At 45.6% G+C, this 26,163-nt stretch overlaps 1 protein-coding gene across 3 annotated transcripts in view; it reads right to left on the bottom strand.

Moving 5' to 3' along the window:
- LOC147420520 (phosphate transporter PHO1-3-like) overlaps positions 1–26,163 on the bottom strand; it is a 174,442-nt gene that overhangs the window by 132,939 nt on the left and 15,340 nt on the right. For all 3 annotated transcript variants that reach the window (XR_015187064.1, XM_086505182.1, XM_086505181.1), the window contains exon 4: positions 22,065–22,113. Coding sequence is in view for 2 of the 3 variants with exons in the window: in XM_086505182.1 (XP_086361308.1) it covers positions 22,065–22,113 (49 nt within the window). In the remaining variant the exon portion in view is untranslated. The remainder of the gene's footprint in view (positions 1–22,064; positions 22,114–26,163) is intronic.

Raw genomic sequence — 26,163 nt, 5'->3', positions numbered from 1 at the left:
TACTGACCCGTATAAGGCCATGATCCCCCAAATAATCTCTTTGGGGACCCCTCTTGCATCCTGCGCATCAATCTGGCCCTTGAAACTGTATCAAAAGCTTTCCGAAAATCCACAAAGCAACAATACATCCTTATCCCGTTTGCTCTTCCTTCCTCAATAATGGCTCTGAGCGTAAGAATATGATCTAAAGTGGAATAACCCCTTCTGAATCCAGCTTGTCCTGTTGCCCTTATGCCCTCATTCTCTGCCCATCTACTCAATGTTTGTTCAAGAATGGATGCATACAGTCGGGTCAAAGTGTGACCTACCATAATGGTACGTTAGTTCCCGGGTATCATAGGATCCCCTGACTTGAAAATAGGTACGATAGTAGATAATTTCCAAGATTTAGGTAATCCTTCACACATGACCCGATTAAACAGACGAGCAAGGACTTCTGAAAGTAGATCCCTGGCATGGATCAGATGTTCTGCTACTAAACCATCATGATCATATGCTCTTCTTGTCTTCATCTTATCAATGGCTTTTTCCACCATTTCAGTAGTAAAGAAAGTACTAGTAGCAGGGCATGGCTCTAGCGGATCTGGTAATGGAGGCTGTCCAGATACCATATATAATGATGTTACATATTGACCCCAGATCTCAGGAGAAGTAATCGTCGGAGGCGGTGAGTGCTCGTGAAATAAGCGCCAGGCCTCATGTGAGTCCTGACTCAAGAAGAGCTGATATAAATCCTTCTCCAGTTTGGCTAAAAATGCCCTTTTCTTGCGACGTACTATACGCCGAAGAGCAATCCGAGACTGCTTATATGTGATGATCCCAAGTGTAAGCTCTTTCTGGACCTAGGTTCTCGTCTCTCTGCATTCCTCGTCATACCAACTGTTTTGAGGCATGTTCCCAAATCCTCTTCTGATCAGGTTGAGTATGTGGGTATGCCTCTTGTGCTGCTCCATGTAGTATCTCTGTTAATTTAGAAGTAATCTCCTCTATAGTATATACTGGCTGGGCTGTCCACATCCTATTATAGATCTTTTCCACATAGACTGAATTAGTTTCTGGCGTGAAAGTATATCTTGTGTGTGTCTTCTTCCTTTGTACTTGAGAGGCATTGTATTGGAAGGAGATTGATAAGGTCAATAGAGCATGATCCACTGCAATCCCAACCGGTCTAGGTCCCACCTTAAATTCCTTGATACTAGAAATAAAGCTTGGTGAATTCATGACATAATCCACTGTACTGGCCCCATGCCTGTGCGGGAAGCATGTGAATCCCCCAGATAACGGGAAATTCTCTAGACCATTAAGTATGGCCAAACCATGTATAGTTTCCATCTCCATGAGATGTCTCCCATATTCAGTGTGTTCTTTATCCTGTGAGTTTCTAGTAAGCCCCCTCTGTGATAAATCCACTTCTCTGAGCATTTCCTCAGAAGTATCATAGAATATTGCTTGAGAGTTGGCCGTTCTGGCATTAAAGTCTCCTAAGAGAACGATGTCTCCATCTCTAGAGAACTCCCATATATCATTATTCAATATGGAGAAAGAGGATTGTCCTTTAGGTGAGGAGTAGACCGAGGTACTCGGAGGGAAGTAGTATATAGCGATATATAGAAATCTACCTATCTCGGCTCTCATTCTCACCCACATATACCTTGCTTGCTCATCTTTCCTGATAATTCGTAGTAGTGGTTTCAGCTCCTCCTTAAATAAGACTGCTACTCCTCCTGAACCCCGGCTACCCAGTAGAGATCTCTTGTCTGGTCGACCAGCTGTTTCCCATAAATAACCCTTCACATGTGGCATACGCTGTCTCGATATCTGGTGTGTCTCTGAGTAGAAAACTATGTCTCTGTCCCTAAAGCTGTCTTCAAAGGCACATACATCTAGAGAGCTTGTGAGAGAAAGAGCCTTTGCTTTATTTTCAGGCTTTTGATTTAAAGCTTTTGGGGCTCTGCTTTTGGCATCCCTTGTAAATAAATACGTGGTTTGGGCTCCCACTTTGCAAAGCATCTGGATGCAGAGTCTGAGAGTGACCCAACCACTCTTGTACTTTGAACTCTGATTAATACAAAAAGAAATACCTAAAGGGATGCCACTCTTTGGGGCCAATATCTCTAGGCACGGAACTCCGCCAGGCCAGTGCAAATCTATTGTGAACTGTGAACTGTTTTGAAGTGGTTATTTGGTGCTGTCGTGGTCGATTCTTGACTTGGAGTGTCCAAGTCTGTTACAATGTGGGCACGCCTAGATAAAAACCCATCCTCTGTGAGCTAGAGAAAATGCTCTATATATGTAGTCAAATTTGTGCCGAGCTCCTGTACAAGTTGTATCCATGTCCTTTGCGTATCCAACTGAAACAAATCCTATCGTATAAGTCTAATGACCTTCCTCCATGTTAGGGAGAGAGAGGGTGCATCTAGATAATACTCAAAGGGGGGAAGCTTGCCCATAGAGAAACCATGTGGCTCAAACCATGCTGCCATCTATGCATACCAACATGATGTATCTCATTGTGCTGCCGTCTATAACGATCTCGTGTAACAAACTTGGACACTCCAAGTCAAGATTCTACCGCGACACAACAGAGATTCACTTCAAAACAATTCACAATTCACAATTGATTCGACACGGCCCGGCGGAGTTCCATGCCTAGAGATATTGGCCCCAAAGACTGGCGCCCCTTTTAGTATTTATTTTGTATTATCTGTGTTCAAAGTACAAGAGAGTGGGAGGGTTCTCACTCTCAGACTCTGTGTCCAGATGCTCTGACAAGTGAGGGCCCTGCCCACTAATTTATATGTTTACAAGGGATGCCCAAAAGCAGAGCCCCAAAAGCAATAATCCAAAAGCTCTCAAGCTTTTCAAAATAAAGCAATTCTTCCAAAAAGCTGCCAATTCAGCCAGAGCTTTTTCAGGAATTCTGTACAGCCAGGCCTCTTTTTACGACGCAAATCACGGAAGTCTGTACCGCATGCCACGTCACCAGCCCGCCGCATTTTCGGAATCTTCCACGTCAGCCTGTCTCCGCATTTCACGGGCCTGCCAACCGGGGTGTATGTGTGTACTCTGTTGCCCCATGTCGAGGGCCATGCCACGTACCAGTTTGTGACATACCCCCCTCTTGAAAGCATTGTAATCGCCCTCGATTACGATTGCAAAACAGACAGAGGCCATAAACTGTCTTAGCAGACATTGACTGTTAGTACCGACGCACTAGGAACAACACATCTAGCACATGTACCAATCAACAGTCACATCACAGGACATCACTTGACATCACAGGACAAATCATATTCAACAATCCTTCCAATCTCAGACCATGATTAATCGGCAACGTATTTAACAATCGCATCTAGATCCAGTCGGGACCTCTCAAATGCCCGATTGATTAATCCTTATTGCAATCATGTCTATAGAGATTTATCAGACCGAAATGCTACATTCATTTCGTCTATCAGTTCCTGCACTTAAACAAGTCAAGTACAAATCAATATCATATTATCAGGAATTCCAAATCTTAAAAGTCATTACAGCAGAATACTGTTAGCTCACAGTATCCCTGAAACCCAATAGGGACAACAGTGACTCTATTATCAAAAATCGGGGCAATTTGTTGACAAAGGAGCGGAGTGACTCCTCTTGTGCAACCCGCTACACCAAATTCCGCCCAAGCTGAAGTCGGGGTTCTATCGGAGTAGACTATGCTAAACCGAATGCTTCAAGGTAAAGATTCACAATCTGAGGAGTATCTGCCAGGTCCTCCTCCTCCATCCACTTCGCAATCCAATGCGGGATAGTTCTTGAATTTAACCAAGAACCGGCGTATCGCATTACCTTTTATCTTTCTATCTTTATGTGCCAATATCTGTTCTGGAACGAGTATCTCCTCGTTTTCCTCCACTTCGAGTTTTTTATCTGCCTCCCCATCATCGGGCACATCACCCTTAAAAGACTTCAAGAGACTCCCATGAAAAGCATTGTGAATCCTCCAAGTATCAGGCAGCTTCAGTCTAAAGGAGACATCATTTATCTTTTCTTTTATCTGGAAAGGTTTATAATATCTCATGCTAAGCTTTGGAAAAAGCCGCTCCTTTCCCTTTTTTTTTCTCAGGCGTGCCTTCTCAAAACGTAAGAGCACCCAATCATTCTCCTTTAATTTCAAATCGCGATGGTGTCAATCTGCTGCCTTTTTGTGTCTTTCCTAAGATTTCTCGAAAGCCTCCCGGACCTTGGCAAAAGTTGTGTCCAAGTCCCTCGTATATTGGTCGGCTTCAAAAATCTTATCTTTCGTGCTTAAGAAGGGTGGCACCTTCGGAGCACCTTCAATAATCTCAAATGGCGCCTTCCCCGTCGAAGAGTGTATCGTGTTATTGTAGGCGAATTCCACCAAGGGCAAATACTTTTCCCATTGAGTCTTCTGATCCGAAATGTAAGACTTCAATAAATCCAGTACGATTGAATTTGCAATCTCAGATTGCCTATCTGTCTACGGGTGGAAAGATGATGAGAACTGCAACCGTGTGCCAAAGTTCTCCCAAATCGCCTTCCAAAACAAACTCGTGAATCGGGGATCTTTGTCAGAGACAATTGTCTCAGGCATGCCATGTAATCTGAATATCTGGGCAATGAACAGTCTTGCTATATGATCCGGCTTGACTGTCTTCTTCACTGGAATGAAATGAGCTTGCTTGCTAAATCTGTCAATAACAGTCGAGATACCATCGAGCCCACTCTGTGTCTTCGGGAGATCAAAGATGGATATGGGTAAAGGCTATAATAATCCCTATGCTTTATGCCTGTCAAACTTGACCTTCAGGCATACCAAGCAATTGCGTACAAAATCGTCCACGTCCTTCTTGAGTCTCGGCCAAAAGAAGTATTTCTCCACACCTTTCAAGGTGGTATCAATGCCGCGGTGACCCGTAAATGGTGGACAGTGGCATTCGGTTAAAACCTTTTCCCGCAACATCGTTTTCTTCATCAAGTAGCCATCCCGAATGGAATATCCCGCTACCATCTCCCCATTCTGTATTTGATTGAATATATCTGCAAAATCTGTATTTGTGGCATATTGATCGACCATATCCTCGAAGCTTCTAGGTGTATCGCGGAAATAGCCAGAACCAACGGCTTCCGAGACAAAGCATCCGCCACCAAGTTCTTCTGTCCCTGCACATGGACAATCTAGAAGTAAAACTGTGACAAGATGTTCGCCCACCGCATCTGCTTTTCCGATAGTTGCTTCTATGACAAGTAGCGTAAACTTTGGTGATCTGTGAAGACCGTAAAATCGGCTCCGAGTAGGTAATGTCGCCACTGAGTAAGAGCATGGATAACCGCCAAAATCTCTTTCTCATATATCTGTGTTGTCAATTCCGGCCTTGAAAACAATCGGCTCTCGTAGGCAATGACATGGCCTTCTTGCATTAAGACCACACCCAGACTACGACCACAAGCATCACAATATACTTCGAATGACTTCTGCAAATCCGGCAAAGTCAAAACTGGTCCTATAGTCAATTTCTCTTTCAATGTCTAAAAGGCAGTCAGCTCTGTGGGTCCCTACAAGAAAGGGACTCCTTTCTGTGTCAAGATATATGCAAAGGGGAAACAACCTCTGCAAACTTTCTAATGAACCGCCGGTAGTAAGAACATAAGCCCAAGAAGCTTCTAACTTCATGGACATTCTTCAAATCGGGCCAATCACGAATAGTTTCAACCTTGGCCGGGTCCATCTGCACTCCTCCTGCTGAGACGATGTGTCTCAAAAAGTTTCAACCTTGGCCGGGTCCATCTGCACTCCTCCTGCTGAGACGATGTATCTCTGGTAGGAAAATTCACTCTTCTTTGCATTAATCACCACCTTGTGATCTCGCAACGCCTGAAAGACCTATAGCAGATGTTCTCTATGCTCTGCGTCATCCTTGGAGAAGACAATAATGTCATCAAAGAAAGTGCCCACAAAAGATCTATACTCTCTGAAAATCCTGTCCATCATTCAGTTAAAGGTCGCTGGAGCATTGGTAAGGCCAAAAGGCATCGCCAAAAATTCGAATAAACCGAAGGTCGTCCGAAAAGCTGTCTTGTAGACATCTCTCAGCGCGATTTGGATTTGATGATATCCGCTCTTCAAATCGATCCTCCTGAAACAAGAGGATCCATGTAGTTGGTCTAGAATATCATCGATCCTAGGAATGGGAAATCTGTTCTTGATGGTGATTTTATTGAGAGCTCTATAATCAATGCATTCTCAAGGTCCTGCTTTCTTCAAAACCAACAACACCGGAGAGCAGTAAGGTGAAGTACTCGGCTGGATAAGACCCTTTTCCAAGAGGTCTTTCACTTGGTTCATAATCTCTTCATTCTGGGCTCGGCTCACACGGTAAGGAGGCCGGTTCAGTGGTGTGCTTCCAGGTATCAGATTAATGGTATGATCCTCAGGACGAGCTGGTGGCAACTTGCCTGGCAGGCCCTTAGAAAAGCAATCAGCATGTGTGGAGAAAATCTTGGCGTTCTTTATCAAGGTCAGACATATTTGTCCTATGTTCATCATTCAGATCGAGGAAACAATCAGACTGGATTTCATTAATTTTGAAATGGCCGAAGCCGATACAATAGGGACAGACTCGCCCTTAAGTTTCACATCAAGTACAATGGTTCGGCCCTTTTCAGTAGTCAATGTCGCTTTCTTTGCCCGATAATCGACCACGGCGTTGTTCTTATGGTACCAAGGGACTCCCAGGAGAACATCACAACCTTCCAAGGGTATTATGTAGAAGTCCTCGTGCCCCAAATACCCCTGACAATGCAACCGAAGTTTGCCAATGACAGGTGTAATGGCCACGTCCATGTCGGGTGCCGCTAGAACTGCCTCTGCTTGTGGTCCCATCCGATCGGGTGTAATCTCGAGCTACGCCGCCAATTCAGGTGAAATGAAGTTGGTCTTGGCTCCTCCAAAGAAAATCGGGGCTTCTTGATCTTTCACTTTGCCCCAAGCTCGGCAAAGTTCTGTACTTTCATCAAACGTGCTTGGGTCAGTACCCATGCAATTTACAACCAGTCCTGCTTTCATCTTGCCTTTTCATCCACGTTCCTCGGTTGCTTTCGAACTCTCTGGCCTTTCTTCATCTTGTTGTTTTTGTGCCTTTTTAGGACACTTCGCGGAGATGTGCCCATGTTCCCCGCATCCAAAACACTTCCCCTCTTTGATGTAGTTGGCTCTCTCCCAAAGAATGAGCTGGGGTCGTGCATCCTTATCTTTCTTTTCTTGGGGGCTCTTCTTCTTTCTACTTTCATTATTAGAAGTTTGTTCGGTTCTCTGCGTCACGATCTCATCTGTGGGGTAAGTCAGACTGCCTGAATGTATGGCAAAGCCCCGTTTCGCATGACTCATCATTTCTTGAATAGAATCTGACTTTTGTTCTAAGCAGTGATCTCGGATCTCTGTAGGAAGTCCACAGCTAAACTGCTCAATCTTTTCTTTAAACGAGATCTTCTTAAATGAAGAAGTGGGTAGAAACGAGCTCCAAAATCTCTCGCAATATGCGTCCAAAGAATCTCTCTTGGTCATCCGAAGATGATTCCAAGCAGTTTGTATATCTCGTTCGTACTCCCGAGTCAGCCAAGAAGAAATAAAAAGCCTCTTAAATTTCAGCCATTTAATTGGCGCTTTCTTGTTCAATAGAAGAGTGGACCACCATGTTCGAGCATTTCCCTTGAAGTAAGCGGTAGCCCTCCGAATCTTGGAGTGCTCTAAGTAATGCCCTCCAGAGAAAGCTATATCAAACTGCTATATGAAGGCCAAAGCCCTCGAAGCATCTCGGAATCCAAAAAAAGTGTCAAACTTAATTGATTGTCCACCTTTAAATTCTCGAACTTTCTTGCTTTTATTCTCGAGAAAGTCATACTGGCTGGCTTTTTAAAAATGCTTCTTCTTTGCGTAAAATCTGTGATCGTCGGAGTCCGAACTATCTGAAGACGAGTCCTCTGTAGAACTGTCAGAAACTGGGCGAAACTTAGGCTTCTTTGCCTTTTTCTTGCCCTTTCCGAAGCTTTGCTTTTTGCTCGCTTTTTCCCTTTCTTGTCTTCTTCGCTCGAGTCGGAAGAGCTAGAAGAACTGTCAGAAGAAGAAGAGTTGGAGACTCCTTCAAATCGCACATGCTTCTTCTGCTTTCTTGCAGGGGCAAAAGTACATTGACGACCCAAATAACCCGGGAAGTCAGTTCCTTTCTTCTGCTTTTTGTCGTGCTTTTTGGCTTTGTTCTTCGCGTCAAAAAGCTGAGTAATCCGTGTATCAACCACCTCTTCCAATTCTTGCTATGTAAACATCCTTGGAGTAGGAGGTTTCTTGAGTGTCAGTTTGAGGGGTGGCTCTGTGGGTTTCTGCCACTAGGTGTGCACTTCGTCGAAGGAAGTCTGAGTCAAAAATTTTGCAACTTTCGGATCCTTCGCAAGGTTGATCATCATCTTTGTCACGTCGTCAACCAATTGTCGACGTTCCATCTCTTCAATCTCCGCCTGAGTAGGCCGAGGCGGGTTGTACTCTTCATGAGAATCTTCTTCGTGATCTCTTCCGACATCCCCAGATGTAGAGGAAGTCGACTGTTCGTCGTTGGAATCCATAAGTGCCACGAGAAAAGGAGCGGATTTCCCGTTAGAAGAGAAATCGGCCGCACTCTGAGAACACCGTAACAAACTTGGACACTCCAAGTCAAGATTCTACTGCGACACAATAGAGATTCACTTCAAAACAGTTCACAATTCACAATTGATTCGACACAGCCCCGCGGAGTTCTGTGCCTAGAGATATTGGCCCCAAAGACCGGCGCCCCTTTCAGTATTTCTTTTTGTATTAATCTGTGTTCAAAGTACAAGAGAGTGGGAGGGTTCTCACTCTCAGACTCTACGTCCAGATGCTTTGAGAAGTGAGGGCCCTGCCCACTAAATTATATGTTTACAAAGGATGCCCAAAAGCAGAGCCCCAAAAGCAATAATCCAAAAGCTCTCAAGCTTTTCAAAATAAAGCAATTCTTCCAAAAAGCTGCCAATTCAGCCTACGCAAATCAGCCAGCTCTTTTTCAGGAATTCTGTACAACCAGGCCGCTTTTTACGACGCAAATCACGGAAGTCCGTACGGCATGCCATGTCACCAGCCCGCCGCATTTTTCGGAATCTTCCACGTCAACCTGTCTCTGCATTTCACGGGCCTGCAAGCTAGGTGTGTGTGTGTGTGTGTACTCTGTTGTCCCATGTCCAAGGCCATGCCACGTCACCAATTTGTGACATCTCACAGGAGCTTGCATAGATCTCGTAAGACCTCAACCACCAAAGGAGGGGTAGCGAGCTCTCCTCAGATGATCGTATGGGGAATCAAGGCCTTCGCTCTGATCATCCTGGAGAGCATGGAGATAAGAAGCCTCTCCATGTTGCGCCACCCATTTGTACATCCATGCTGACCACTATGATTATCTACTGAGTGTCTGTAGCGCGGATAATGCGTCGTGCTCTCTACAGTGTGGGTGCCCCTCAGTGCAATGTGCGTGACAATCTCACTCAAACAAATGAAAACTCTCTCAAACAGAATGAAACACAGAAACAACGGATAACAACACAGAAACCATGGATAACAACCGAGACACAACAGTGGACCAGAACATGTGGACTCGACTAGCTCAAAGAACCATGTACAGACTCTGGCGTGGCAGCACACTCCGCTACAGCCCAGGACTCACAGGTACAAATGGGGTGTCGAGGCTCAGATGTGCAGGGATGGTGAAGCTGTGCTCTGTGTAAGACTCCTTACCTCCCGAACGATGCTGGACCAAAGGTGAAGAAGAAGATGGTGATCACCAACCGCTACTACTCATATGTACCACCGTAAAGAGCCACCAACGGCTCATAAATGTCAGCCATGTGGTGACCTGGCCACGAGGTCCTCTAGACCACCGTTGGTCGTAGGTAGGTACCCTACCACGTGTCACTCCCAGACCAAGGTCCGTCCAGTGTGAACCAGTCCTAGTGTAACCCACTGTCCAACTGTATGTCCTGTGAAGTGACTGTAGCCCTGCTACAGGTTGCCCGCCACAAGACCGCTCACCGTCTCGGTGAGAGGAATACTAAAAAAACTGTGACTGAAAACCACTAGCTACTGCATCCGTACATCTTTCTTGATTGCAATCGCCTTAAGCTTGTAACTACGCAGGAACCAATATGTATGATTGCATAGCCTGGTCCATGCTTGCAGTTGCCATACTTTTCTGCAACAACACTCTTCTCGAAAAGATGGATTACCATAAGCCCGAGTAACACAGCAAATAGGGTTAAGCTCCATCATGATGGCAGAATGAAAGGGCCTTCACAGCAAACAGGATGGCAACCAAGTGAATGGAGCCGATCATGCAGGGTGGGGGAAACTTGCTGAACCTGAGAGGGGTGGGGAGGGCTAGATAGGGGCGAGGGGGAGGGGAGTGGGTAGGGGAGAGGGTGGGAAGGGCTAGATAGGGGCGAGGGGGGGGGAGAGGGTGGGTAGGGGCGAGAGGGAAGGGCTAGATAGGGGCGAGAGGGGGTGAGGGGGTGGGTAGGGGCGAGAGGGGGAGGGTAGGGGCGAGGGGGGGTGAGGGGGTGGGTAGGGGCGAGAGGGGAGGGTAGGGGCGAGGGGAAGGGGGAGGGTGGGTAGGGGCGAGGGGAAGGGGGAGGGTGGGTAGGGGCGAGTAGGGATAGGGAGAGGGTGAGGGGGGTGGGTAGGGGCGAGTAGGGTTAGGGTAGGGGCGAGGGTATGTGAGGGGGTGGGTAGGGACGAGGGTGTGTTGGTAAGGGCGAGGAAGGTCAGCGCATTATGAAAGTGCAGGTTGAGGACAAAACCAACTATTCTCAGCAAGACAACGAGCAGGAGTAGGGAATTCATCCAGCACATCAAGCAGGACCTGCTCTGTGAAGGGAGTTGGCTGGACACAGAGGTTAGCTTCGTTCTGGTTGGAGAAGCAGACACCAATGGGGCTGATGTCTAAAGGGGGTTGAACTCCTGTAGGGGAGATTTCTTTTTGCTTATATACTTTTTCCTCGGCTTTCCAAATTCAACGGCTTTTATCAAGAGGGCTTTCACCGAGAGCGCATCAGGAGTATCTTCTGTGACCTTCAACTCTTGAGCTGGCTCATGTGGCTCATAAGGTTTAGTTACCTTGGAAACATTGGAAGAGGGTGTACCTTCAAGCAAAGAGTGAATTGAAACTCCAAAACAGGGCATAGATTTAGTAGCATCCAACCATTTCAACAGATCCTCATCTGACCCATCAGGTGGAGTAGGTTGTTCCAATTCGAGGCTGGTTTCTAAGGACAAAGAACTATGTTGCACCACGGGATCCATACCACCTTCTAAGAGAATGGGTTGCATCGAGGAGCCAGAATTATGTATCCACATTGCATCATTTCCCCAATCGTGGAGTGCTTTAGTGTGTCGCAGCCATGGTCTTCCAATAAGCAAGGGAAATCCGCCCTCAACCTGGGGAAGACGAACCACCACAAAATCCAAGTTAAAAGTAAAGTCTTGTACCTGCAGAGGCACATTATCCACTATGCCCACTGGGTAGACTGTTCGTTGGTCGGCCAATGTAACTGTGAAGGGAGCAGGGCGAGTAGGCTGTAGACCTAGAGCTAGCATAGTGAGCTCGGGCATCAGGTTGATGCCAGATCCACCATCCACTATCACTCCTGAGAATTGCCGACCTAAAACGGACACTGTCAGGTGAGGGCTTCTATAATCAGTGAGTGGAGCAACAGGATTGGATATCATATAGAACTCTGACTGTCGCACTGGGAGGTGCCCGCCACTAGGACCTGCTCCAGGGTAAAGTGACTGAATAACTGCAAGGGTGTCACTTCTGAAACTCGCATCTAGTCGAAGCATGTCATAGAGGGACACTTGTTGGAAAGTGTTCTTCAAGACTGTCTCTGTTGTATGCTTCTCTTTTTCTACCTGTTGTTGTTCCTCTGGTACTTTGATCTTTTGTAAGTCAGCAACTGCTTCTAAGAAAGCCCCATCAATATCGGAGAGCATAGTAAAAGATCCTTTCTTAGCACTAGGGGATGGCATGTCAGCTGCTGGAGGAGGTGTAGGCATTGGGGAGGAAAGGGCTGTACCTGCTAGAAGATTGAGGCCGAGGGCTGCCCTCTGAGCTCGTGTGAGGACACCAGCTGGCTCCTCTACCAGCTGCAACTTGTCTTGAGAGGCAATCATATGGGCAGAAAGGGGTGGCTTGGGGTTGGTACTAACTGCTATCAAATTGATCTTGGGAAAGGTGAATTCAGGTTGGCTCTGACTTGGGCTCGCAGAGGTAGAGGCGCGTTGTTTTGGACAATCCTTAGTGTAGTGATCCTGAGCCTCAGGGCAAAGTTGGCACGGAGAAGAGCCTTCTGGCAGAGGGCATTTGCTCTGATAATGCCCATACTCTCCGCATCTGTAGCAGAGTATGGGCCGATTGGAAGGACGAAACGGGGGACGAGGTGGTTGCTGCATGGAGTTGGAGGCTGAAGTGTAGAAGCTCTGAGGGGTTGAGGTGGCATTAGCATTATAAAAACTTTGAGTCGGGAAAGTTTTTGACATACCTTGGACAGCAGGGGTATTGAGCAAAGGTGGCATGTAGTTGGGATGGCCGTAGTGGGAAACCATGTTGGATGATGGTGCTAACCCTTGTTGGAGAGAAGGACCAAGACTTTGCTGTATTTTGTGCAATCCCTTTAGGTAGTAACAATCCTTGTCCTCATGTCCAGATTTTTCACAGAAGTGGCAGTAAACCCGAAGGGGGCATTCCTGCAGAGGGTGCCCTGGAGAGCGGCATGAGCTACACCAAACCGTAGCCTTAGTCTCTTGCTGACACTTGAGCTCTTCTAGCTCGCGCTTAATCTGTTCCAATGCCTCATGATTTGGAGGCTTCTCTTGTCTAAGAGAGAAGGACCTCTCCTCTTGAAGAGCTCGCTGTAACTTTAGGGCTTCCAGTTCCCTGCGTAAAGAAGTTAAAGGATCAGCAGGACTACCTTCCGAGAACACAGAGGGAGTTTCTATGTGAGGAGAGTTGTTGAATAGCTTCCTAGCCCCCTCTATCCTAGTAGCAGCTGCGATGAACTCCTCGAGAGTGGCGTCGGGTCGGAGACTCTCTCGGAGTTTTTGTTGAGAAGTTTTGGGAAGCGCCTTCTCCACCCACTTTTTAACCATGAATTCACCGGGTTGTTGGGGGAGCTTGGCCACCAGCGACTTAGTTTCAGTCATAAGCTCTGCAAAAGTCTCCTCAGGTTTGAGCACCATGTTGGCCAACTCATCCAACACCTTCTCCTGGTAGTCACCTGGCCTGAAAGCTGCACAGAACTGATGTCTTAAGGCTGCCCAAGTTGCAAAATGGTTCTCTGCAAATTGGCTGTACCATTTATCTGCTAGACCATCCAGGGTGGATGGAAATAGTACCAAGTAAGCATCTTCTCTGTTCAGCCCACGTCCCCTACAGAGAGATACAAATCTCCTTGCATGGTCGTCAGCATCTTCTGAAGACAGCCCTTTGAATGTAGGGAACTTGATGTTCACCTTGGCCAAAACACTAGCTAGTGGCTCCATGATTCCTTGCTGAGTCTGTTGCACAATAGCTTGTTGTAGAAGAATAGGAGAGAGCTTTTCTGGAGAAGGTGATCGCGAAGATGGGGAACCTGATGAAGGAATGGGTGATGTGATATGTGGAGGTATAGGTGATGAGGTTGAAGGATTTCTACAAGGTGTCAAAGGTCGTCTTCTGTGATAGTACTTCAGAGGGCTCAGTAGTGGGCTTTGACGCTCAACTGACCTCCTTGTATGTGTCATGCAGTGACCTCCAATCCAACCAAGCTTTGGGCAAGAGAACCTTGAACTGGCTGAAGACTGGTCTAGACTCTACTAGACCAGACGAGTGACTAGACTAGCTGGACCAAGGACGAGGGATGAGGAGGACTAGACCAGGGTCGAGGGGTCTAGACCAGAGACGAGGCAAGTTGGACCAGGGCGAGAGGGGACCAAGCCAGCAAGGCGAGAGACTAGACCAGCTAGATTAAGCTATCAAGGGTGAAACTGGACCAGACCAACAGGCTGCACAGGCGAAGCGACCAACAGGCTACTCAACAGAGTGAGACTTCAGTTGAGGTCCCACCGTGATCGCCAAAATGAGAGCACCTGTAGCGCGGATAATGCGTCGTGCTCTCTACAGTGTGGGTGCCCCTCAGTGCAATGTGCGTGACAATCTCACTCAAACAAATGAAAACTCTCTCAAACAGAATGAAACACAGAAACAACGGATAACAACACAGAAACCATGGATAACAACCGAGACACAACAGTGGACCAGAACATGTGGACTCGACTAGCTCAAAGAACCATGTACAGACTCTGGCGTGGCAGCACACTCCGCTCCAGCCCAGGACTCACAGGTACAAATGGGGTGTCGAGGCTCAGATGTGCAGGGATGGTGAAGCTGTGCTCTGTGTAAGACTCCTTACCTCCCGAACGATGCTGGACCAAAGGTGAAGAAGAAGATGGTGATCACCAACCACTACTACTCATATGTACCACCGTAAAGAGCCACCAACGGCTCATAAATGTCAGCCATGTGGTGACCTGGCCACGAGGTCCTCTAGACCACCGTAGGTCGTAGGTAGGTACCCTACCACGTGTCACTCCCAGACCAAGGTCCGTCCAGTGTGAACCAGTCCTAGTGTAACCCACTGTCCAACTGTATGTCCTGTGAAGTGACTGTAGCCCTGCTACAGTGTCCCCATATCTGCACTCCTTATAGCATAGCTGAGGCAACCAAAGTATCAAAAGGCCATAGCTTGATACGAGGTTGTCCTCAAAGGCTCCTACATCTAGTCTCAAAGACCCATTACAGTTCCAAGCAACAATGTAGAGTTTGGTCCCATAGGCTTCGCACCCTCATGTGGTATGCCTCTCCATAATCACAACACGGCCATCTTTGTAGAAAGCCACCTTCCCCTTCTTCCTTGTTTCCTTGATCTTTGGCATGACCTCCATCATGTGTGCTAGTTGTGCCAAGGTAAGATTAACTCCTAAAAAGACACTTGTCTTCTTTTAAGTAGGCCTCTTTTTCAAGAACTTCTTTGCTTTCATTAAGGGGAAACACAAAATTAGTGCCCTTTCTTTGACGGAGGATGTGCCTATATCTGCCTTCTTTTTCCCCACCCTCCATGCTTTGGTATGTGTCGGTGCTATCACCCCCATCATTGTCATAAGCTCCTTAACTTCCTCATCCACATCATCACGGTGTTTAATAGTGGATATGCATACATTCGAGCGAGCTGGACAGAAAGGGCAAAAAGCGAAGCAAAAAGAAAAGCTTCGGAAAGAGCATGAAAAAGGCAAAGAAACTCAGATTCCGACCAGTTTTTGATAGCTCTATGGAGGAGTCATCCTCTGACAGTTTGGACTCCGATGACCACATGTTTTATGCGAAGAAGAAGCACTTTTATGGAGAACCAATACGACTTCCTGGAAGACAAGAGCAAGAAGACAAAGGAATTCAAAGAAACTGGACAGCCGATAAAATTTGAATCCTTTTCTGATTCAGAGATGCTCCGAGGGCTTTGGCCTTTATATAGCAGTTTGACATAGCCTTCTCTAGAGGGCATTACTCAGAGCACTCCGAGATCAAGAGGGCTGCATCTTTTCTAAAAGGAAATGCTCGAACATGGTGGTCCACTCTTCTTCTGAGGAAAGAAGCTTCAGTCAAGTGGTTGAAATTGAAACGGCTATTTATTTTTTCTTGGTGACGCGGGAGTATGAACAGGATGTACGAACCGCTTGGAACCATCTTCGGATGACCAAGGGAGATTCTTTGGACGCATATTGCAAGAGGTTTTGGGACTCTCTTCTACCAACCTCTTCATTGAAGAAAATCACCTTTAAGGAACAGATTGAGTGGTTTTGTTGCGGACTCCCTACAGAGATCCGAAATTGCTGCCTTGAACAAAAGTGGATTCTATTTAAGAATTAATGGGTCATGCAAAACGGGGTTTCTCGATACATTCGGGGAATTTGACTTACCCCACTGATGAAAGCTTGACTCAAAGGACCAGACAAACCTCCAACAATGAAAGTAGAAAGAAAAAGAGTTCCCAGGGAAAGAAGGATACACGACCCCGATTGACTCTTCAAGAAAGGGCTAACTATTTCAAAGAGGGGAAGTGTTTTGGTTGCGGGGAACAAGGGCACATCTCCGCAAAGTGCCCCAAAAACGCACAGCAAGGACAGAAGACGGGCCAAAGAGTTCTAGAGCAGCAGAGGAACGTGGCAGAAAAGGCAAGATGAAAGCAGGACTAGTACCAGATTTCATGCGTACTGACCCAAGCCAGATAGATGAAAGTACAGAACTTTGCCGAGCTTGGGGCAAAGTGAAAGATCAAGAAGCCCTGATTTTCTTTGATGGAGGAGCCAAGGCCAACTTCATTTCACCTGAATTGGCGGCGTGGCTCGAGATTATGCCTGACCGGGTGGGGCCACCGGTAGAGGCAGTTCTAGCGGCACCCGGACGGGATGTAGCCATTACACCTGTCATTGGCAAACTTCGTTTGCATTGTCAGGGGTATTTAGGGCACGAGGACTTTTACATCATGCCTTCGGAAGGGTGTGACATCCTCCTAGGAGTCCCCTTGGTACCATAAGAACAACGCTGTGGTCGGTTATCACGCCAAGAAAGCAACTTTGACAAATAAAAAGGGCAGAAAAATTGTACTTGATGTAAAACTGAAGGGCGAGTCCGTCCCTATTGTATCGGCTTTAGCCATTTCCAAATTAATGAAATCCAGTCTTTATGTTTACTCGATCTATTTGAAAGAGATGAATGATGAACACTGCACGAACATGTCTGAACTTGACAAAGAACGCCAAGATTTTCTCCACATACATGCTAATTGTTTCTCTAAAGGCCTGCTAGGCGAGTTACCCCCATCTCGTCCTGAGGATCATACTGTTGATCTGATTCTTGGAAGCACACCACCGAACTGGCCACCTTATCATGTTAGCGGAGCCCAAAATGAAGAGATCATTAACCAAGTGAAAGACCTCTTGGAAAAGGGTCTTATCCAGCCAAGTAATTCACCCTACTGCTCTCCGATTTTAATGGTATTAAAGAAAGACGGATCTTGGAGAATGTGCATTGATTATAGAGCTCTCAATAAAATCGCTATCAAGAACAGATTTTCGATTCCAAGGATCGATGATATTCTTGACCGACTTCAGGGATCCTCTTGTTTCAGCAGATTGATTTGAAAAGCGGATATCATCAGATCAGAATCGCACCGGGAGATGTCTACAAGACAGCTCTTTCGGACAAGTTTCGGTTTATATGAAATTTTGGTGATGCCTTTTGGACTTACCAATTCTCCAGCCACTTTCAATCGAATGATGGATAGGATTTTCCGAGAGCATCGATCTTTTGTCGGCACTGTCTTTGATGATATTATAGTTTTCTCCAAGGATGAAGCAGAACATCGACACCATCTGCTACAGATCTTTCAGGCATTGCGTGATCACAAATTTGTTATCAATGCCAAAAAGAGTGAATTTTTCTTGCCGAAAATACACTTTCTGGGACACATCGTTTCAGTAGCAGGAGTACAGATGGACCCGGCCAAGATTGAGACTATCCGCGAGGATTGGCCAGATTTGAAGAATGTTCATGAAGTTAGAAGCTTCTTGGGCTTGTGTTCTTACTACCGATGGTTCATTCGGAAGTTTACTGAGGTAGCTTTCCCTTTGCACATATTTGACTCGGAAAGGAGTCCCTTTCTTATGAGGACCGACAGAGGTGACTGCCTTTCAGACACTTAAAGAAAAACTGACTACTAGACCAGTGTTAGCTTTGCCAGACTTGCAAAAGTTATTCGAAGTATATTGTGATGCTTGTGGTCATAGTATGGGAGCGGCCTTAAAGCAAGGAAGCCATGTGATTGTCTATGAAAGCAGATTGTTTTCAAGGCCAGAATTGACAGCACAGATTTATGAGAGAGAGCTATTGGTATTGATCCATGCTCTTACTCAGTGGCGACATTACCTACTCAGAGCCGATTTCACAGTCTTTACTGATCATAAGAGTTTACGCTACATCTTGTCACAGAAGCAGCTTTCGGAAAAGCAGATGCGGTGGGCTAACATCTTGTCACAGTTTTACTTGGTGGTAGATGCATTGGCTCGGAAGCCCCTCGTCTTGGCTATTTCCGCAATTCATCATAGAAGCTTCGAGGATATGGTTGATCACTACGCCACCGATCCGGATTTTTCCAATGTATTCACTTGAATACAGAATGGGGAGGTAGTAGCAGGATATTCCATATGGGATGGCTACTTGATGAAGAAAACGAAGTTGTGCCTCACACAGTCATTGAGGGAAAAGGTTTTGACTGAGTGCCATTGTCCATCTTTTACGGGTCAGTGGTGTCAGGGGAGACTTCAACATCTTGGAAGACCCCTCAGATAGGATTCGAGCTGAGTTGGCAGCTTGGGAGCGCTTATGTATGCTTTAGTATTTCAGATGTTTGGCAGCACGCAGGCTTTGTGCGGCCTCCAGACAAGTTATCTTTCTCTCGCTCTGAACCTTTTGTCCGGGGTTGAAGAAAATGAGGCCCTCTTGATCCTATACTTTGCCCCACCCTCTACAAAGCTCATTACTCTCATCCTTGTGATCACCAGGCATCCCCATGAAATCTGGTATAATTCCTGCTTTTGTCCTTTCCTTCTTTACTCACTCCTCTGCCAGCCTTCGCAGTTTCTAGTTTGTCCTCAGGCTTTCCTCTTTCTTAAGGAATTTGCTAACACAAGACCTACTTCTCCACACCTATAGCACTTACCTTGCTTGTAGTATTCCACCTTTTGCTCGGTAGATAGCTGACACTATGGGTTTCTTTTTTTTGTACTAACTTCTTGCCTTTTGAAGATTCTTTCTTTGAAGCTTTGGACACTAGATCGTCGTTACCATATTTCAAGCAGCCCATCAGCATTGAGTAACTATCCAAAGAATGGTACAAGTTGTTGAATGCTAGAAGACTTCTGTTTTAGACGATATCTTCAAGTTCTTTCAGTAGACCGCAACAATATTTCTTCATCTATTCCTTACAAAAAACCTTCCTAAAAGAAGGTAAAGGGTAGGAAGGTATCGCAAAATCTCTTAGTGTAGTTCGAAAGAGTATCTCCTTCCTACATTTGAAGATGGTTCCAAGCAATCAAAACATTTGTCTCGTACTGTTGTCTCGACCAAAGAGATGAAAAAAACTTTTTGAGCTTAATTACTTCCATGTTTATTGTCAGATTGACAATTAGAATCCACAGTGTCTGCTATGAAAAGTCAAAACCGATCCACAAAAGAGATGAGGTGGCAGACTAACAAAAGAGGAGAGTACAAGATCATGGGTGATGACATAACAATGCATTGTATGGCATGTACTGAATCACGGCAGAAAATCTGGGTGATGACATGGCAGTTTTCAACACCAAAGACAAGGTTTTTGGGGCGTCCAATTTTTAGCAATTGCTTTTGGAATTCATGAGCTTTTTGTATTTGATTCATTTGGCCACTGACCTTTAAACATGAGCCTTGGGGGAGGCTCCTCTCATTTCTTGTAGTTGCAGATTGGAGAAAGAGCTCCTCCCAACGGTTGTATCTTCTGAAGATCTATATAGAAGAAGAAACATGGGGCACCACGGCCAGTTCATCTACGAGTGGAACTCGGCCATTCCATGTCTACTGTGTGGATTCTCTCTCCCCCTCTATTTCAAGTTGTATTGAAGCGCTAGAATCCGTTCCGATTCTGTTCTTTTAGTTGGCACGTGGTGCCCTCTACGGTTACACTCTAATACCACCATATCTGGCAAGCCACTGGTCAGGCGGGGAATCAGTAGAAAACATGAGAACAAACTGGAAAACTTGATCACACTTGAACGTTTAAACAATAGTAAAACAAACACGAAGTTGCCAAGTTTCACTTCCAGATACATTGGTCCCGAAGTTTGGCGCCCCTTTCAATACGTTTATATTAATAATCCATTGCGTAAACTACGGAGGAGTTCACTTTGCAGATGTGCAACCGTGCATCCCGAAGTCTGGCGCCCCTTTCAGTACCTTTTATAATAATAATCCACTTCGTATAACTATGGAGGAGTTCAATTTGTAGATGTGAAACCATGCAGTGATCTCACAAAAGTGATGCCCTAGGCTCATAGTTAAAGACACTGGATACAAAAGCAACTGATACTAACGCTAGGCGTCCCCAAAAGCAGCATGTGCTAAAAACAAGTTGCCCTAAAATGACTGGTAAGTCAACTACTTTTAAACTCGCCAGAAAGGGTAGCATGTCAATTGTCGTACGGACAGCCACATCAGCCTGATGCACGAATCCCAACGCAATTCTCGGTGCATTTTGTGGATGGCCATACATCTGGTCTCTCTCTTCTTTCTCTTGTTGTCAATCGAGCTTGTCATGGCCCATGTGATCACTTTGTGATGCAAGGCGCCCTCAATTTATGCCACATGGTGTGCTTTTTTTCAACTTTTCATGCAGAAATCATGGAAAAAAGACACATACTAACCATCTTGATGAAACCTTATGGCCATTTTGGTGAGCTCTGAATCAAGAAATCACAAGTTTTGAGGCCAAAGCACCTCTTTTTTGAGTGGAACTCTAGCCACCCATGTCTATTGATTAGCTCACTATGACCCCCTTGTTTTCTCTGAATATTTGTACATATATGCATGACATGGAGTGACACCATAGTGTGTGGTTTTCTTTTAGGTTTGCTTCTTAGCTTAGTTTAGCAAGCAAGTATAAATGCAAGGCAAGTTGCTTGTGTAGCGTCACTAGCCATACTGATGTGTGTTATGTGAGGCACTACTTATATATAAGTGAGACTCGTGTAAAACTTGATGGCTAAAAATCACAGATCTGCAAGTTTTGGGTCGGTGGATCTCTCTCCTTCCCCCTTTGTTGGACTTGCCTTTCACTCTCTTTAACTAGGTGTGTCAAGGCAGCCTTTTCTTCCACCAATTTTTTCCATGGTGGTGTGTGAAGTCGACTAGTTCTTTGCAATATTATCTCTACGGAAGCTTGGTGACAGATTGCAGAGAGACAAATTTAATTGTGGCGTATCTACAAATTCAGGGAGACATGTTGAAATTGTGGCTTCTTATGTGGAAGGGAAATCCTTCTTGTGAGATGTATTAGTTGGCATTGTTAAATGCATTTGGAGCACCTGTCATATAATAGTCTGTAGGCCTTTGTTTTGTGGCCAACTTCTAACTCTCTTGCGAGCACATATACATGCAAGGGAAGTCGCTTGCATACCGCCAGCTAATAGATTCTTTCATGTGCTCGTATGTATGATGTTGAGGTGCTACTTCGATATGAGTAAAGCCCATTGACAAATATCAGAATGTTTTGCAGGTTATAGGTCATTGGGTCACTCTCTCCCTTGTCATACTCGTCTTGTACTCTACGCGTAATCTGTGGAGTTAGCCCTCTACTCCCGCTAATCTTCCACATAGTAGTATGTGGAATCAATTATGATCATCATCAGAACCCTTATGAGATTTCTTGCAAACTTTTTCGAGGCTTTCAGGTACCTCAATTTGAGCTGTGGTCTTCATGATACAGCTAGTTCTCTGCACTGTTATCTCTATGGCAGTCTGATGATAGATTGCATGTAAACAAATTCGGTTGTCTTGTTTGTATCTACAAATTTCCCGAGACATGTTGTCTTTCTTATGTTGAATTGCGGATAGGTACACCCCTATTTTGAGATGCATTGGTTGGCATGTGCTATAAATATGCGATTCAACAATTTTTACCTGCTTCTCGCTATGGTCCTTTGGGTAGGCCATTTTCCAGGGCAATAAGAACTTGGTGTTGTGGTTTTCACAAGCATGGATGCTCAATAGTTTGGAAGTGTGAAGTCATGAAACAATGGCAATAACGTTCTTTTCTAAACTTCTCTTAAACGAAAAGACTAGGCATGCTATGCTATCAATAGCTATGAAGAACAAAGATAATACCTTGTCATACTTCTTCAATATTTTGGTAAAAGCAATCATATTCAGATAGCTGCATGAGTGAACCAAAAAGTTAGGTTGCTCATCTAGCATTCATACATGTGAGGTCAACAAACTATAAGCATACAAAAAATACAAGACATGATCAAAATTGAAGCTACAAAAGAACTTTCAACATGAACCTTATTTCTACATGAGATATGATACCTTAGTAAATAAAAAAGCACTTTTTACACCACCCCCTCACAGGTCTCCTCCCATCCACAGCCTATTCTGCTCTTGCCTCTACTCAGCCTTACCTCAATTCCTTCCTCGTTGCATTCCCTGCCCTTTTTGAACCCTTTGCTCCTCCCCTCATTGTAGCACTCTCATCTCATCTCCCACTATTACCCCAAATTGTAGAAAGGAGCTCTCTATAACCTCAAGCAAGCTCCTAGTGCATGGTACCTGAAGATAGATGCTTTCCACTGATGTGGCACTCCTAGTGGACAGCTAAACAAATTGTATGGACTATTGTACGCATGCCTTGATGATGTGAAATTGGTTCTTGTCGTGGGAGCTCCAAAGAGATGCTTTTATTGGGAATCCCTAAATGGAAGTTGTAACGGGACGGAAAGCACCATGTGCCAACGGACAAGAACAGACTGAACAAATTTTAGAACTTCAAATAACATTGAACTAAAAGAGATGCACGACACACAAGACAGGGAGTTCCACCCCAAGAGAGCACTAGCCCAAGAGAGCACTGGCCCAAAATCCTGACACCCCTTTCGGTATTTCTTTATGTTGCTTCACCAAAGTACAACTCTACTCTATGGGACTCTCGCACTCTACTCTGCTTCACCTTCCAAAGGACATTCCAAGGGACAATCAGTTTTCTCATTCCAAATCATAGCTCTTGATATTCTGGCGAAGCAAAATTAGCCATCACACCCGGACCGCATTGATTTTTAACGGATGTCTCAATGCACTAATAATTACATACCCAGGCAATCTCACCCAATTAGAAGTATTCAGTGGTTGGGACATCACAATGCAACACAAATTCTCACATATGCATGTTACAAGACACAATGAACAGCGCCGCTAAGCACTCCCCCAAGACAGATGGCGGTATAAAGCTACTCAATGACTACCTTGTCACACCCCCCCCCCCCCCCCCCCCCCCCGCCCCCCCCCCCGGCGGCAAATAACCTAAAAAGGTCCGGGCCATGAGCTCAAAGGACCCATACAACCAAAAGTTCCCCGTCTTGTGACACAGGCATCTTGTCTACGTCATTCAAAGGTTTTCCAACGTACAATGAAACGCTCCAAGGACATCCCATCTCCATCATTCCGAGGTTTTCAAGCATACAATGAAATGCTCCTCACACATCCCATCTGCATCGTTCCAAGATTCAGACAATACCAAAACAGCATTTCTCACTACTCCACCCAGGAGTAAGTCACCAAGCATTGAAAACATTATTAAAACAAGAGTCAAAACAATTCAAATCGGGACCAAAACACGTTTAAAACAGATACTAGCCATTTCAAACAGATTCCAAACAGCATCACCAAACAAATTCTCAAACAAAAATCAAATAACTACTAAATCAAACTGAAAAAGCATTCTCGACATCAATTGATCTTGAAAAGACGTATGGCTTTCCATCCTGAAACCTGTACCAAAAATTAGGGTTAGGTTTCTTACAAAAGTTTGTAGCTGACTCCAACATGGTCCATCAGCTCTTGAATCGTCGAAACTGGCTTGGACAGAAAGTGTTCCTGTAGCAGTGGTAGCTCCAAGATATAGCAATCACACTCGGTCTCTAAGGTTATCAGCTCAAGAAGAGACACCTATTGAGAGATGTCCAAAAAATTCAAGTTGTAATCTACTAGGGTTTCCGTGGCAAGCATTTCAAGATAACTGACTCGGCCAAAAGCTTAATTTTTCAAATCAAATCCGCTCGCGTCGATGTGTAGTGTTCGCCGATACAAACTCCTTTATCTCCTCCTCCTCTTGCAAGTGGTTGTGGGTTCTTTATGGCTTATACCCCTTAAGACAGAGCGATGAAGATGGAAGCATCCCCGATGCGCGATGGACTAAGGGTCAGAGTGGCTAGTAAGTTTAGGGAAGGGACCCGGAGAAATCTAGAAGCGCCATACTGCTCTATCAGCTCTTGAACGACCGGTATGATTTCAAAAAAGCACACGCCTGAAGCTCTAATAACACCACGTACCAACGAAAAAGAACACACTGCACAACTTTTAGCACTTCAAACAACACTAAACAGAAAGAAATGCACGACACACGAGACAAGGAGTGACAGAGTTCCACCCCAAAAAAAGAACTCGGCCCCAAACCATGGCACCCCTTTCAAAATCTCTTTATATTGCATCACCAAAGTACAACTATGTGGGACTCTGACACTCTGCTCTGTGTAGCAGGGCTGCAGTGTCACTGGCACAAGACAAGCAGTTAGTTGTAGTTGGGTTGGAGTTCACACTGGACGGACTCTCTCTCTTGGGCAGTGACACGTGGCAAGTGATACGGATGGTGGTCCAGTGGACAGAGCACCACCACCTCAGTTTGGAGATAGGCTTAGCTGGATTGGGATATTTGTTGGCCGTTGGTGGCTCTTTAGGGATACATATGTGTGGTTGGTTCCAGTTGTCGGGGATTCAGGAGGATGATCTACTTTTGTCTTGAGTTATACACAGCACGTCTGCACCATCCCTGCACAGTTGAGCCTCGACACCCCCACTGTACCCATGAGATTCTGGTTGGAGCTGAGTGTGTTGCCATGCCAGAGTCTGTATTGGTTTCTTTGAGTTAGTCAATGTTCATGCTGTTCAGGTTCAGGTTCACTACTGAGACGTGTTGTTGTTTCTCTGTTGTTCATTGTCTTCTGTGTTTATATTCTATGGAGTGAGATCTCACGCACATTGCACTGAGGAGCACCCACTATAGAGAGCACGACAAATTATCTCCGCTACAGGTGCTCTCATTTTTGGCACGCCAGGTGGGACCTCAACTGAAATCTCACTCTGTGGAAGTCAAGTCGAGGAACTATTAGGTTTCACCTCTCTGTTTTGGTCTGTTGGTTTCAACTGGGTTGCATTGCTTCAGCTTGGTCTAGTCTAGTTTCACTGTAACAAACTGCTGACGTGTCAAAGCCTAAAGAATGGAGCCAACTTACAGATGTGGTCGAGGGACCTAAACCCTAAGAAGAACAAGTAACAGAAGAAGTCCTATCAACTTATAGGGACCCCGTTCGATGGGGCCCCAAGTGACATAAAGGAAGAAAATAGAGCAGGATCCAGACACACGCCAATAACTGATGACGTGGAAGATTTCTGAAAATTGCGCTAGCATGATGATGTGGCAAGCTGTACGGATTTCCGCGTTTGCACTGGCTGATGACATGGCAGGCTGCACGGATTTCCGTGATTTACGTTGACAGCTTTTTGGCTTTGCTTTTGGACCAAATGCTTTTGAATTTGAAGGCTTTTCACTGTAATTGCTTTTTAGGCCAAGGGCCTTTAAATATGAGGTTAGGGCTCATTCTCTGGCATGCTTCCTGGAGAAGGTGCAGAGTCTGGAGTACCGGCTTGTACTGTGTTGATGCAATATAAAGAAATATCGAAAGGGGCGCCAAGGTTTGGGGCCAATACTCTTTGGGGTGGAATTCCGCCACTCCGTGTCGCGTATCGTCTCTCTCTCTCTCTCGATTCAGTTGTTATTGAAGTGCTAAAAGTCTGTTCAGACTGTTCTTTTCTATTGGCACGTGGTGCCCGTCTTGTGACATTCACCTTGTCCCGCTTAGTCTAGACCTGCTGGTCTAGTCTCTCGTCCTGGGCTAGTACTCTCTCGACCTGGTCTAGTTCTCTCTCGTCCAGGTCTAGCCAAGTGGTCCAGTCACTCGCCTTGGTCTAGTGGCGTTTCGGGCAGTGTTCAGTAAGTTACAGGTCTTCGTGCCCAAGGCTTGGGTGGGCTTCTAGTTATTGTATGACACATACAAGGCAGTCAAACAAGCGACAGCCCACTACTAAGTGCTCTAAAGTACTACCACAGGAAGCGTCAACCCTTCGTGCAAAGCAGAAGTCCACCAGCTCCAAT

This window comes from Adiantum capillus-veneris, chromosome 28 (assembly GCF_014529385.1).
Source record: "Adiantum capillus-veneris isolate H3 chromosome 28, ASM1452938v2, whole genome shotgun sequence".
Taxonomy (NCBI): Eukaryota; Viridiplantae; Streptophyta; class Polypodiopsida; order Polypodiales; family Pteridaceae; genus Adiantum; species Adiantum capillus-veneris.
This window is presented reverse-complemented; position numbering and strand designations above follow the sequence as displayed.